The 12,610-nt window shown below is 37.6% G+C and overlaps 1 protein-coding gene across 7 annotated transcripts in view; it reads right to left on the bottom strand.

The window, feature by feature from the left end:
• SPC25 (SPC25 component of NDC80 kinetochore complex) overlaps positions 1-12,610 on the bottom strand; it is a 28,429-nt gene that overhangs the window by 8,358 nt on the left and 7,461 nt on the right. Inside the window, exons 1-5 of one of the 7 annotated variants that reach the window (XM_067741640.1) lie at positions 7,873-7,999; positions 6,625-6,777; positions 6,466-6,531; positions 1,811-1,957; positions 436-540 (exon numbers count right to left, since the gene is read on the bottom strand). In XM_067741640.1, the coding sequence (XP_067597741.1) occupies positions 436-540; positions 1,811-1,957; positions 6,466-6,531; positions 6,625-6,763 (457 nt within the window). In that variant the 5' untranslated portion in view covers positions 6,764-6,777; positions 7,873-7,999. Of the gene's footprint in view, positions 1-435; positions 541-1,810; positions 1,958-6,465; positions 6,532-6,624; positions 6,778-7,459; positions 7,732-7,775; positions 8,000-12,610 lie in introns of those variants that run through there. The other 6 variants (XM_067741641.1, XM_067741639.1, XM_067741642.1 and 3 more) reach the window with 6 other exon arrangements.

Genomic DNA, 12,610 nt, shown 5'->3' with positions numbered 1-12,610 from the left:
ACTATAGTACTTCTAAAACTGAAAAATGTAAAATCCAAATGTTAACTTAGAGTAATATGGGTTAAACAATAGATATAAGATTGAATAAGTTATGCTACACTTATGGAATGAATTATTACACCACCATTTTAAAATCACCATTATGAAGGCTATAGCAATTAGAGAAATACTAATCATACAATGCTAGTAAGAACCAGGAACAAAAATTATTTGCATGTTGGCAACATGCCTAAAATACATTTATTAAAATACTGGATGATAAACAACCAAGGATCAGTAATTACATTAGGGTGATAAAAATTTTGTAATTTTTTCCTACTATCTAAAAAGTTAATAATGTGGCCATTATTTTACTTGAAAATATTTTAAAAATTCTTTTCTACTTAAGACAGACTTTTCTAATATCCTATGTTTTACTTACATTAATATACTTACCATAAATTTTTCGAATTTCTAGTCCAAGTCGATCTGTATACAGGTCTGCAGATTTCTGTAGCCTTTTCAACCTCTCTTCATTAGCTTTGTTAGCAGTGGAAATAGCTATGATTAAAAACACAGACACGGAGTATTGAATATTTTAAATAACATTCAATTAATGTTATTTAATTAAAACAAACTTAAAAACAACTATAAAAATGATGCCAGGCAAATGAATCAGCTTATATTTACATTTGTTACAGTTTCTATCTCTACCAATTTGCAAAAAGGGGCTTCTGCTCATTCAAGCTGGAAGGAAAAAATGTATGAGAAAATACATACAGGTAGTATGAGGAATAAGTTTTATTCTATTTTATTATGAAGTAGCATGAATAAATAGGCCAAGGGCTTGCATGACTAGCACAGAAATAGAAAGACTTCTTGTACACTACTTTGCTTTTCCTGGTTAGCCAAAGATATATCAATTGCTTCACTGGAAAAATATTCTATTCTTTAAACATAACTACTTCTCACAAGAAGTCAGCCTTATTTCACGCTAGTTTAGAATTCTTTTTTTAATTTAGTGCAATATTCCCTAAGTAATACTTAGCAGATAAGAAAAATAATGTTGACTGGTACACAAACTCTATAAGGAAAAGCAGTCACAAAACAAACTTTGCTATTTTCAAGAGATTTTAGAATTGATTATTTCATTTGTGGGCAAATAAGGCTCCTATCCAAAAGAAGCACCCTTTTTAAAAAAATGTGAACGGGGCTTCCCTGGTGGCACAGTGGTTGAGAGTCCGCCTGCCGATGCAGGGGACGTGGGTTCGTGCCCCGGTCTGGGCAGATCCCACATGCCGCGGAGGGGCTGGGCCCGTGAGCCATGGCCGCTGCGCCTGCGCGTCCGGAGCCTGTGCTCCGCAACGGGAGAGGCCACAACAGTGAGAGGCCCGCGTACCGCACAAAAAAAAAAAAAAAATGTGAACGTCTTAGACAAAGAGGCTTTGCAGTGTGAAGAGCATGCTTAATAGTTCCTGACAGAGAATGTATGATCAATAAATTTGTTGCATAAATTTCACTATGGTTTCTCCCAGGCAAATCTTATTTAGTGAAACTGTCTCCCACTTTGCTTAATTAAACTCCCATATCAATTTCATTATTCTCTGGTTCTATCAGAAATCAAAAGGATCTTTAAGCAAAAGAAGGAAAATGAAACGCACTTAGCAAACTTCACAGACACCTTGCAGAGAGGTGAGTGGCTGGCTGTGACCGTGACGTATGTTAGCCACCTGTGGCGGTGAGCTGGGGAGAAGGCAAGATGTCCACACTGTGAACCATCACCACTTTGAAATTTAGGTTGTTTTAAATACATGTACAACTGGAAACTTACTTTCCCTCTTCCTAGCATATTCTTCCTTAAGATCCTGGATATTTGCGGTCAGTGCGTCCAATTCCTGCTTTTTGTCTTTTACTTCAGCAATCAACTTCAACAAATTCTCTTTCTTTTCTTGAATGAGCTTATTCTGCCTGCAGATCTCTGTAAGAAGCACAAAGTATTAGCTAGAATCTATATGCTTTGCTTGTCAACATGTATCTAAGAGCAAAATACTGACTTTCATAAAATTAATAAAGAATGTTTTAATTGATAAGCGTTTCCCGATGATTGTAAAAATTGTAAAGGAACAACAAAAATCCATATCTAGTCTTTCCTGTTTGTCTTTGAAAGCAAAAATGAAGAGACAAAAATGCTTATTAAAATGAGAATACTAAATTAAACCACGAAATACAAAATCAAAAGATCATGACCTTTGCAGCTCTCCCCTCCAAATAAATACATGAATAAAACCTACCACCAAAGGCAACCAAACTCTAGAAGATGGCTTTGCAGATGCTTTGAAGAAATAGCTAATTTTAATGTCATATAAATAATTCTGGAATATACCACAAAGAAGAAATGAGAGAGGAAGAGAGGGACGTAGGGAGGAAGAAGAGACCTACAGCTCAGTTAAAACAAAAAAAAATTCGAAAACAAATGTTGGTATACTTAGCAAATTAATATGATAAATATCGTAAGTCAAGAAGTAGATTGTTCCCCAAACAAACTTATTAAATATTTAAATGTAAAATGAAATCTTATGAAACCTAAAAGGCAGTATCTGTGAATATAAAATTAACTATATGGGGAAAGACTGTTTTACTCAAAGGCAAAAAGAAATCAAAGAGAAAGGCAGGCAAGCAAATAAACTCATATTTGATTCAAATAAGCATAAAAACTCTACTATATGCTAGATACTGTGTTCTTACATTTATATAAATTTACTTAACTTTCACAGTAATACAATTACCATGTACATCTTACTCTTTTTTAAAAGAAAAAAAATACTATATATAAAATAGATAACCAACAAGGACCTACTGTATAGCACAGGGAACTCTACTCAATATTCTGTAATAACCTATGAGGGAAAAGAATCCGAAAAAGAATAGATACATATATATAACTGAATCGCTTTGCTGTACACCCTAAACTAACACATAGTAAGCCAACTATAACTTCAATTAAAAAAAAAGAAGGAAAAGACTCAGCAGTTCAATAACTTGCTCACAGCTTTACTTGCTAGAATGCAGTCAACAGTAAGACCTGGATTCAAACTCAGGTCTTAACTTCAAAGGTCATGCTTCCCCCCCCCCCCCCCCCGGTATGTGGGCCTCTAACTGTTGCGGCCTCTCCCGTTGCGGAGCACAGGCTCCGGACGCGCAGGCTCAGCGGCCACGGCTCACGGGCCCAGCCGCTCCGCAGCATGTGGGATCCTCCCGGACCAGGGCACGAACCCGTGTCCCCTGCATCGGCAGGCAGACCCCCAACCACTGCGCCACCAGGGAAGCCCAAAGGTCATGCTTTTGACCATTAAACTATCCTCTCCCAACAAAGGTAATTATTCTTAATCTAAAGAAGACTCAAATATAAATTCCTAAGAAAAAGACCAGCAAACGAATGAACAGAGGAAACACAGAATGCAGATGGTTATCAAATACAAAAGATGATTTAACCTCAGTAATCACAGAAATGCAAATAAAGCAATAACACACTAATTTTCATTTATTATAACAATGTTCACAAAAATAATAGCTAGTGTTGAGAAGAATGAAAATACTAGAGTCCATGTGGAAATTTTTTTTTTTTTGGAAAATATTTTTGACATTGCAAAATAAAAGTCATAAGGATATTCATGTCCTTTGATCCAGTAATTTCATTTTTACAAAGTTCCTCTAAGAAAAGAAGATGTGTGCAAGTATTCATATACAAAAAATTATTTTCAGTGTTATTTATAATGTTGAAAAACTGAAAACATTGTGTATGACTAATAAGTAAATTATTAAACACAGTATATCAATAAGGTGTAATACATTTTCAAAGAATTCAGTAATGTGGGAAAATCCTGCCATAGTAGATAAAAGAAAAAAAAATGATACAAAGTTATATAGATACCATGAACACAATTATCTTTTTTTTTTGAACACAATTATCTTAAAAAAACCTAGATAGCATATGAAAAATAAAAACTACAAAGTCTTCTGTTAAGTGTGGTTCTCAACATTACAGATATTTTTTTATTTTTCTGTATTTTCCAAGAATTTGGACATGATCACATTATATCAGGTGTAATTTAAAAATAAACATCTTATCAGAATTACCAGAAAGAAAAATGCTACTTTTTAAGGATAATTAAGTAGAACTGTACTGCAAAAGAGATACAGTTTTAAAGTCAAAAGTTCTCAGTTCCCATCTGGCTTCTCAGTTGTTACCCAAGGACCTTGATCAAATCACAACTTCGGGGCCTCTTTTCCTCATTTGTAAAATGAGAATAATAATGGCTGCCCATTTACTTTCACTACAGGGTTAGGGTATCCAATGATAATATGAAAAGTTTTAAACTATTAAGTGGTACATAAATACCATATATATGAGTGTTTTTATTCTAACATTGGAACAATTGTGTGGATTTGTGCCAATACAAATGTAAGGGCGCTCAGTATTGCATGACTATTATTTTATATGTTTATAGTCAGCTCTTTTATTCACCAGGGCCAATATTTCAAACTTTCACTACTCACCATGGGAACCCGCCCTTACATTTTCCCTTGTACGTGGAAAGGTGAGATGGTACACTGGAAAGAGCACAGACGTTTCAGCTGCAATCCTAGACCCTCTATCTACAAAATATATGATCTTAGGCAAGTTTCCTAACCTCAGTGAGCTTTTAATTTCTTCATCTGCAAAATAAATCTCCTCTGCCCAACACATAATGTACTTCATCATCTGACCAGCCACTTCTCTGCCACTCCCCATTCACACTGTACTCTAGCCATCCCACAACTCAACAAGCTCTCATGTTTCCACCACATTCCATATGCTCTTCCCTCCTCTAGAATAGGGGCACTGACTCTGATGGACTTCCCCATCCCTCTTCTATGTGACCTTCTCCAGGGCAGTGTGACAGACTGTGCACATTCAAATCATGTTTCTGTTGATTACCAGCTGTCTGACCTTGAGCAACTTACTTAACCTCTCTGTGCCTATTTCCTCATCCATAAGGTAGGATTAAAAACAATAAACATACCTCCGAGGGTTGTTGTGAGGATTCAGTGAATCGCTATATGTAAAGAGCTCAGTATAGGGCCTGGCATGTGGTGTATAACGTAAGGGTTAGCTGTTAAATATTTTGTAATCCTCACTGGAAAATTCAAGCTCTCCAGATTCTATGTCACTAAATTCCCATCCCATCATTATAGCAACTATTACAATGTATTTTAATTGTAGTTTTCCTACCTATGTCTTCCACTAAATTGTGAGCAGTGTATAGATTACATCTTACGAATTGTGGCCTCCTTGGTGCTTGGCAAATAGCAGTTAAATGTTCAACGAATTAATCAAACTTATGTAAATTATATTTCTGTTCAAGTATAAACTGATTTTTTTAAAGAAAAATAATTGATAATGCTTTTAGATTTTAAACTATTTAGAACACATCTTCACACTACAGATAATCATTCAGAGCACACTTTGAGATGAATTGTAGTTTTTGAAAATTTATAGTTTCAAAGTTAATTTTCTAATCCCTAGGGATTCTACAAACCAAGAGTGCTTAAAGGACCTAAACTCAATATCACTCTTACAAACACACACACACACGGTTTTCCTTCCTGCTACTGGTTACAGAGGGAATGAGAAGCAGTAAAAGGACATGGAAGCTTCAGGGCAGCTTAGAAAATAAACACGGGTAGAAGTCTACCATAACAGCCTACCAGGTTTCCAAGATCAAATGCCTTCAGGGTCCAGATAATGAGTAAACTAAGTGCTCAAAGCAAAGCAGAAGAAACAATCAGGGACTGTGGCATATTAACCACATGTGTCCCACATAAAGGCACTCTGATTTAATAGTGTTCAAAACATGGTGCAGCTAAATTTAGTATCTCCAGTGGATCTCGGACCGTGGCTATATGTCTGTGGTCTGTGTGTGAGAACTCAGTAAAAGCTGCCGATCCACTCTGGACAATCTGCAGAGGCGTAGTAAAGAGAAGGCAAGAACAGCAGTAAAAATATGGAAAGAAAAACTGTCAGAGTGTTAACCCTACACCCAAAGAGCTGAGGGAACTCCAGATTTTCAAACCCTAGTCTGTGAAACTCATTTTTAAAAAATTCAGGCATTTACACATCAGTATAAATGAATCTCACAAGCATAATGCTGAGTGAACAAAGGGACAGAATACATACAAAATGATGCCATTTATATAACATTCAAAAACTCAATACTAAATTAAAATATTGACAGATTAGTTCTAGAAGGTGAGAGAAGAGGAAGGTATAACATGGGATGTTCCATTTATTAAGCTGCATTATGGGTACACATATGTTCATTATTTTCATATGTGTATACACTGTATATCTATAAATACATTGTTTTACTTGTATGAGGGATTTCATGAAGATGTTTAATTTAGAAAAAAACCCTCTGTGATCCATTTCTACAGATTGTCACATACGATTTTGATATTCCAGAAACATCTCAACCATTCGTTCTTCTTCCTTTAATTTCACAGACAGCTTTTCTGAAAGAGAAATTGGGAGGTGAAATTTCAATTCAGCTGAAATTACACTAAAAAACAAACAAAAACAGCATGTTACAAGTTAAACTTATGTACCTGCAAATGCTTTAATGGAATCCTTGTAGGTATCTCTTAGGCCCACCATCTGACAGGAGGTGTCACTGACAGTGCTTCTGAATTTATTCCAAAATTCATTTATGCTTTTATCGAATAGTGCCAGTTCGTCCTCTACCATTTTGTAAGACAATGCTAGAAAACAAATAGGACACATTATATTTTTTAAGTTATTGAAACCATATCAGCCACATATTCCAATCAAGTATATTTTGGCAGTTTGATCTTTGCTAGAAAATGGTTAGCAACTTACTTTTTTTTTCTTTCCTATTGAAGTACAGTTGATTTACAGTACTGTATTAGTTTCAGGTATACAGCAAAGAGATTCAGTTATATATATGTATATATCTATATTTTTTCAATTCTATTCCATTATAGTTTATTACAACATATTGAATATAATTCCCTGTGCTATACAGTAAACCTTTGTTGTTTATTTTATATAGGATAATGTGCATCTGTTAATCCCCTACTCTCATAACAACTTACTTTTAACTCTAGATATTCCAGGGCAGATCAAGCCTCCTAGACTTAACTACGGTCAAGGTGCAGCAGGAAATCAGGACACTCTACCTCCCAGGAATTCGTTAGTAGTGTGACCGCACATAACACTTACACACTCTCTGACCTTGGGGAAATGACTCTGCCTCCTTTTTTCACAAGTAAAATTGGTGACTTCTAAGGTCCCTTCCAACTCTGACCTTTCTGATTCCACCCTGGATTGTCAGGTCCCAAATGACAGGGCCCCTATCATAGAATAAGATCCCACACATCTACACTCCCTCTCCCTCCCCCACCCCCAGACCGGGAAAGATACCAGTAAAACGGAGACTGGAGGGGAGTTTAGTGGGCTTAGTCCAGGACTAGTACTTGACCTCGACTCTCTGGGCCTCAGTGTCCTCCTCTGTAAAAGGATGTCCTGTAAGACTCCAGGACCCACCAGTTCTGTTACGCTAAAACCTTCCCAGTGACGTCAAATCTTTCCAGGAAGATCACAGACATGTCTTGGCGAAACCCCAAACCCCTCTGCCTCGTCGCTGCCCCCACCCTGCAAGGCCCAGACGCCCAAACAGCAACAAGACGTGCATTTCAGACTCCCTCCCCAAAAACACGCATTCCGCCTCCAAACCCACTTTCCCCAATCGCGACAGGCGGGTTTCGGAGCCCAGCTCAATTACCACCTTCTCCGGCAGGCCTGAGCCCGACCACCTGCCCCACAAAGACACGAACCGATACCAGCCAACAGCAGGTCTCCAGAACCGGATCCCGCAGCCGCGCCAACTTTCCTATTTCAAACCTATGGCGCCTTCCGCCTCCCGCCTTTGGGCACCTTTCGCTTTCTGATTGGCTGATAGTATAGGCTCTTCATGAAGGGATTGGTTGAGCTAGCCCTCCGGGATTCTCGCGAGAAAGATGGAGAAAAGGGCATTCTGGGATAGGTAGTTCTTTCTGAGAGCGGCTGGACTCTCCGCTCTCCTTGGGAAAAATATCAATAGTTCCCGGAGGACTGGCCTGACGGACCATTCATCCGTTTCAAATAAAAGTTTATGTAACAAATATAAATATTGGACTTTAATTGTATTCTGTTGCCAAGTATATAGCCTCTTCTTTGGTACTACCCGTAGCTTAAATAAAACTACTAAAACTACCATTGCATAATCTGTCTCATGATTTAATAACTCTCCATTGGGAAGTGGCTGAAATATTACTGTTTACTGGCTTCTAATAATAACAAATTCCAAAATTTCTTCATTCTCTGTTTTTGATCCTGTAAATTAAAGCAAAGACATTAAAAGGCAGTACCTAGTACTGGTAGTCCCTAACCCAGTAGAAATTCAATGACACAAAACTTTTAATAGCCAGGAGAGGGGCAAGATAGGGGTAGGGGATTAAGAGGTACACACTACTATGTATAAAATAAATAAGCAACAAGGATGTGTTGTACAGCACAGGGAATATAGCCAATATTTTATAATACCTTTTTAAAATAAATTTGTTTTATTTATTTATTTTTGGCTGCGTTGGGTGTTCGTTGCTGCACGCGGGCTTTCTCCAGTTGCAGTGAGAGGGGGCTACTCTTCGTTGCGGTGCGCGGGCTTCTCATTGAGGTGGCTTCTCTTGTTGCAGAGCAGGGCTCTAGGCACGTGGGCTTCAGTAGTTGTGGCACATGGGCTTAGTTGCTCCGCGGCATGTGGGATCTTCCCGGACTAGAGCTAGAACCCGTGTCCCCTGTATTGGCAGGTGGTTTCTTAACCATTGAGCCACCAGGGAAGCCCTATAAATACCTTTAAATAGAATATACTCTATAAAAATATTGAATCATTACGTTGTATACCTGAAACTAATATAGTATTGTTCAATACTATAAAAAAATAAATAAAAAATAATAAATTAAAAAAATTTTAATAACTAAGATTCTTGCTACCTGCTGTCTCTGATTGGCTGTATTGTATATAAAAGTGCAAGGAGAGACGTAAGTCAGAGGTAATTTAAGGTTTGAGACAATGGTGATACTGCTGGCAGAATTGAAATTGCCTTCACAGTAGGTTTGGTGTGTTGGGGGAGGGGTGTTGTGGAGAGGCAGAAGCATCATGAGTTATAATTTTAATCTGTTCAGTTTCAGAGGATATTGTTGTACATATTAACCAAGTGCTAATGTCCTGTAGTCAATTTACTTCTTCAATTAATTACACAGTGGGTAACAGCTTCAACTCTCTAGTAAGACTGCCTGGGTTTGACATCCAGGCTCCATCATTTGATAAGTGTGACGGTGGGTAAGTTACTTGGTCTCTTGAACCTCAGTTTCCTTACCTGTAAAGTGAGGGTAATAATAATAATAACAGTAAGAGTAGTATCTTCCTCCTATACCCAATGTGAAGACTAAAAGAGAAAGTAAATGCAAATACCTTGGACTAGGTCCTTATAAGGTAAGTACTCAAAATGCCTTCTTGTTTTTATGATTTATACACTACCTACTTCCTATACAATAGGTTATCATATTAAAACACATATAAATAAGACTTTAAATAGAACAAAATCTAAGTTAGCAAAGAAATAGAGAAATTGTTGCAATTCATTACTAACTTTAGCTAAGGCGATGCATGTAGCTCCCAAAACAAGACAATCACACTACTTGTACAATTCTTTTTTTAAGGAAACATGCATTCTGCTATGTCTGGATAAATACAGAATGCAACCCTTCCACCCCAATCCAAGTTGAATTAATTAATCAGTTAGGTGTGGTTATTTAGCATTATCCATTTAATAATTTGCCAGTGTCTCACAAATACAATTTTAGTTTCAGCATAATGAATATTAAATTTTTAACAATAATCAAAAAACATTTTCAGCAATTTCTTTAGGCCATTACTAGTTCAAGATAATAAATTATTTCTTCAGATTAGAATAATGCTTGCACCATCTCTCTAATGTATTTTTGATGGAATCTGGACGCGCATGACTGATCCGTGAGCAAAATGGAAAAACTGCTCATTAGCAAGGCTTTGAGATAATCAAGACTGACACAGGCTGCAACTACGTCTCTTAGACTAAGGTGAACATCTTGTACCTGACATTTTTTTGCCCTCTTTAGTGGACTATTTTTGTTAGGTTGACTTCTAGTATGAGTGGGCAGAAACATCCAAAAGATCCTCACAGAAGCAAATTCCTTATTACACATGTATACACATCCTCTTGGTTCTGTTTCTCTGTAGCACCCTGACTAATACATATGCATATACATTTTGTTTCTCCATTCATCCATTGATGGACATTTGGGTTGTTTCCACCTTTTGGTTATTTAGAATAATGCTGCTATGAACATGCGTGTACAAAGAATATTCAGTTTTTATTTCTCCTAATTTAATTTTGGTCTAATTGTTATGGGCAAAATAGTTGATGCCACTAAGCTAAAGTACCTACACGAAGGTGAAGTTTTATACTTTCTACCTCTCTACTAGTCCCTTCTCTGGTTCCTCTTCTCTTCCCTAATCCTTAAATTTAGATGCTTCCCAAAGTCCTTGACCCTCGTTTCCCACCAACTTATTTCCCAGGGCAATCTCATCCCATCTCATATAGTTGTCTCTCAGATTCAGCTTGTTTTGCCCACTTTTCTGCATTCCAGTCACAGATTTCTAGCTATCTTCTGGTCATATCACAAAGATTCCTCACTAGTAACATTTCAAAAACAAACTTTATCATTTTCTTGGTAAATATGCCCTTTTTAAAAATTTTATTTATTTTATCTTTGGCTGCGTTGGTTCTTCGTTGCTGTGCGCGGGCTTTCTCTAGTTGCGGCAAGCGGGGGCTACTCTTGGTTGTGGTGCGTGGGCTTCTCATTGCAGTGGCTTCTCTTGTTGCGGAGCACGGGCTCTAGACACTCGGGCTTCAGTAGTTGTGGCTCACGGGCTTAGTTGCTCTGCGGCATGTGGGATCTTCCCGGACCAGGGGTCGAACCCGTGTCCCCTGCATTGGCTGGTGGATTCTTAACCACTGCACCACCAGGGAAGCCCACAATATTCCCTTTCTTTTAATGGCACTGGAGTTCTCCCAGTCCTCCAGTTCAGAATCTTGGTATCTTCCATGACTTCTTTATAGTTAACTGGTTGCCAACACCTACAGATTCACCTATATTCCACCACCCCCACCTTCCCTTTTTTCTATTCTCTAGATCTCTATTCAGGCCCTTACTACCTGGTCCTTACCTTCAGACTCTTGCCCTCCCAATCAGTTTTGCCTACCATTGCCACAATAATATTCTCAAAGTGCACTTTTTTCATATTATTTCCCTGTTCAAAACGCTTTCAGTGTTCCTTCATTATCTTAAAAATATAGTCCATATTCCTTAGCGGCATTCAAGTCAAATCATTGATTGACTTGGTCTCAAGTTACCATTTTACCCTTATTGTTCAATTGTTTACTTTATATTCTGATAGAAATAAACAATGAGCCCTGCACTTCTTTAGGTTAATTTTGCTCATATAGTTTCTGTTTTTGAAAAATTTTATTATGAAGAATTTCTAACTTACACAAAAGTGAATAAAATAGTATAATGAATCTCTCATGTACTCGTCACAAGGCCCCAGCTATCATCAACCACTGGCCAACACTGCTCTATCCAGACCCCATCCACTTTCCCAGACAGCACGTCATATCACCCACAAATATCTCAGTATGACTTTCTAAAAGTTAGGGACTCGTTTTGACATAACCACACCACCATTAGAACACTAAAAACATTAACATTAATTGATTAGCATATTGCATTAAAAATCTGTTTTAAAAACACAATTTTGACATTTATGAGACAATTGAAAATTTTAACAATTTCAAATTTTGAATTGTCTCGTAAATATCAAAAAAAGGGGATTTTTTTTTACAGTTTTTAATGCAATATATTTCAAATGGAATGCATTTCTCCATTTCATCCTGCTGTCTTGCATTTCTAAATTCTACCCATCAGTCAAGGCTCAGTCACTTGCCACCTCCTCCACAAAGGCTGCCTTGATCTCATAAGCTGAAAGTTAAATCTGCTTTTCCTCTTGTCCACTTACTCTATCTGTTAGCCCCTAAGGACACAGCAGTATGTCATTTACATAAATATCTTCTCTGCGAGACCACAAGCTCCTTGAGGTATGAGTTAGCCCTGTCCTGACCAGTACAGGTAAGAATTATGTCTCGCACCACTAGTGCTGCTCAAAAGTGATGTTCCGCATGCACCCAACAATATCACCCTCATCTAGGAATTTGTTGGAAATGCAACTTCTCAGACTGATCTCCATTCCCACTGAATTGAAAATCCTGGGTGTGGGTCCCAGTAATTAGTGCTTTAGCAAGTCATCCAGGTAATTCTAATGCACACTGAAGTTTGAGAATACACATAGTAGGAATTCTTTTTTTTTTTTTTTTTTTGTGGTACGCGGGCCTCTCACCGCTGCAGCCTCTCCCATTGCAGAGCACAGGCTCTGGA

This window comes from Pseudorca crassidens, chromosome 6 (genome assembly GCF_039906515.1).
Source record: "Pseudorca crassidens isolate mPseCra1 chromosome 6, mPseCra1.hap1, whole genome shotgun sequence".
Classification (NCBI taxonomy): domain Eukaryota; kingdom Metazoa; phylum Chordata; class Mammalia; order Artiodactyla; family Delphinidae; genus Pseudorca; species Pseudorca crassidens.
This window is presented reverse-complemented; position numbering and strand designations above follow the sequence as displayed.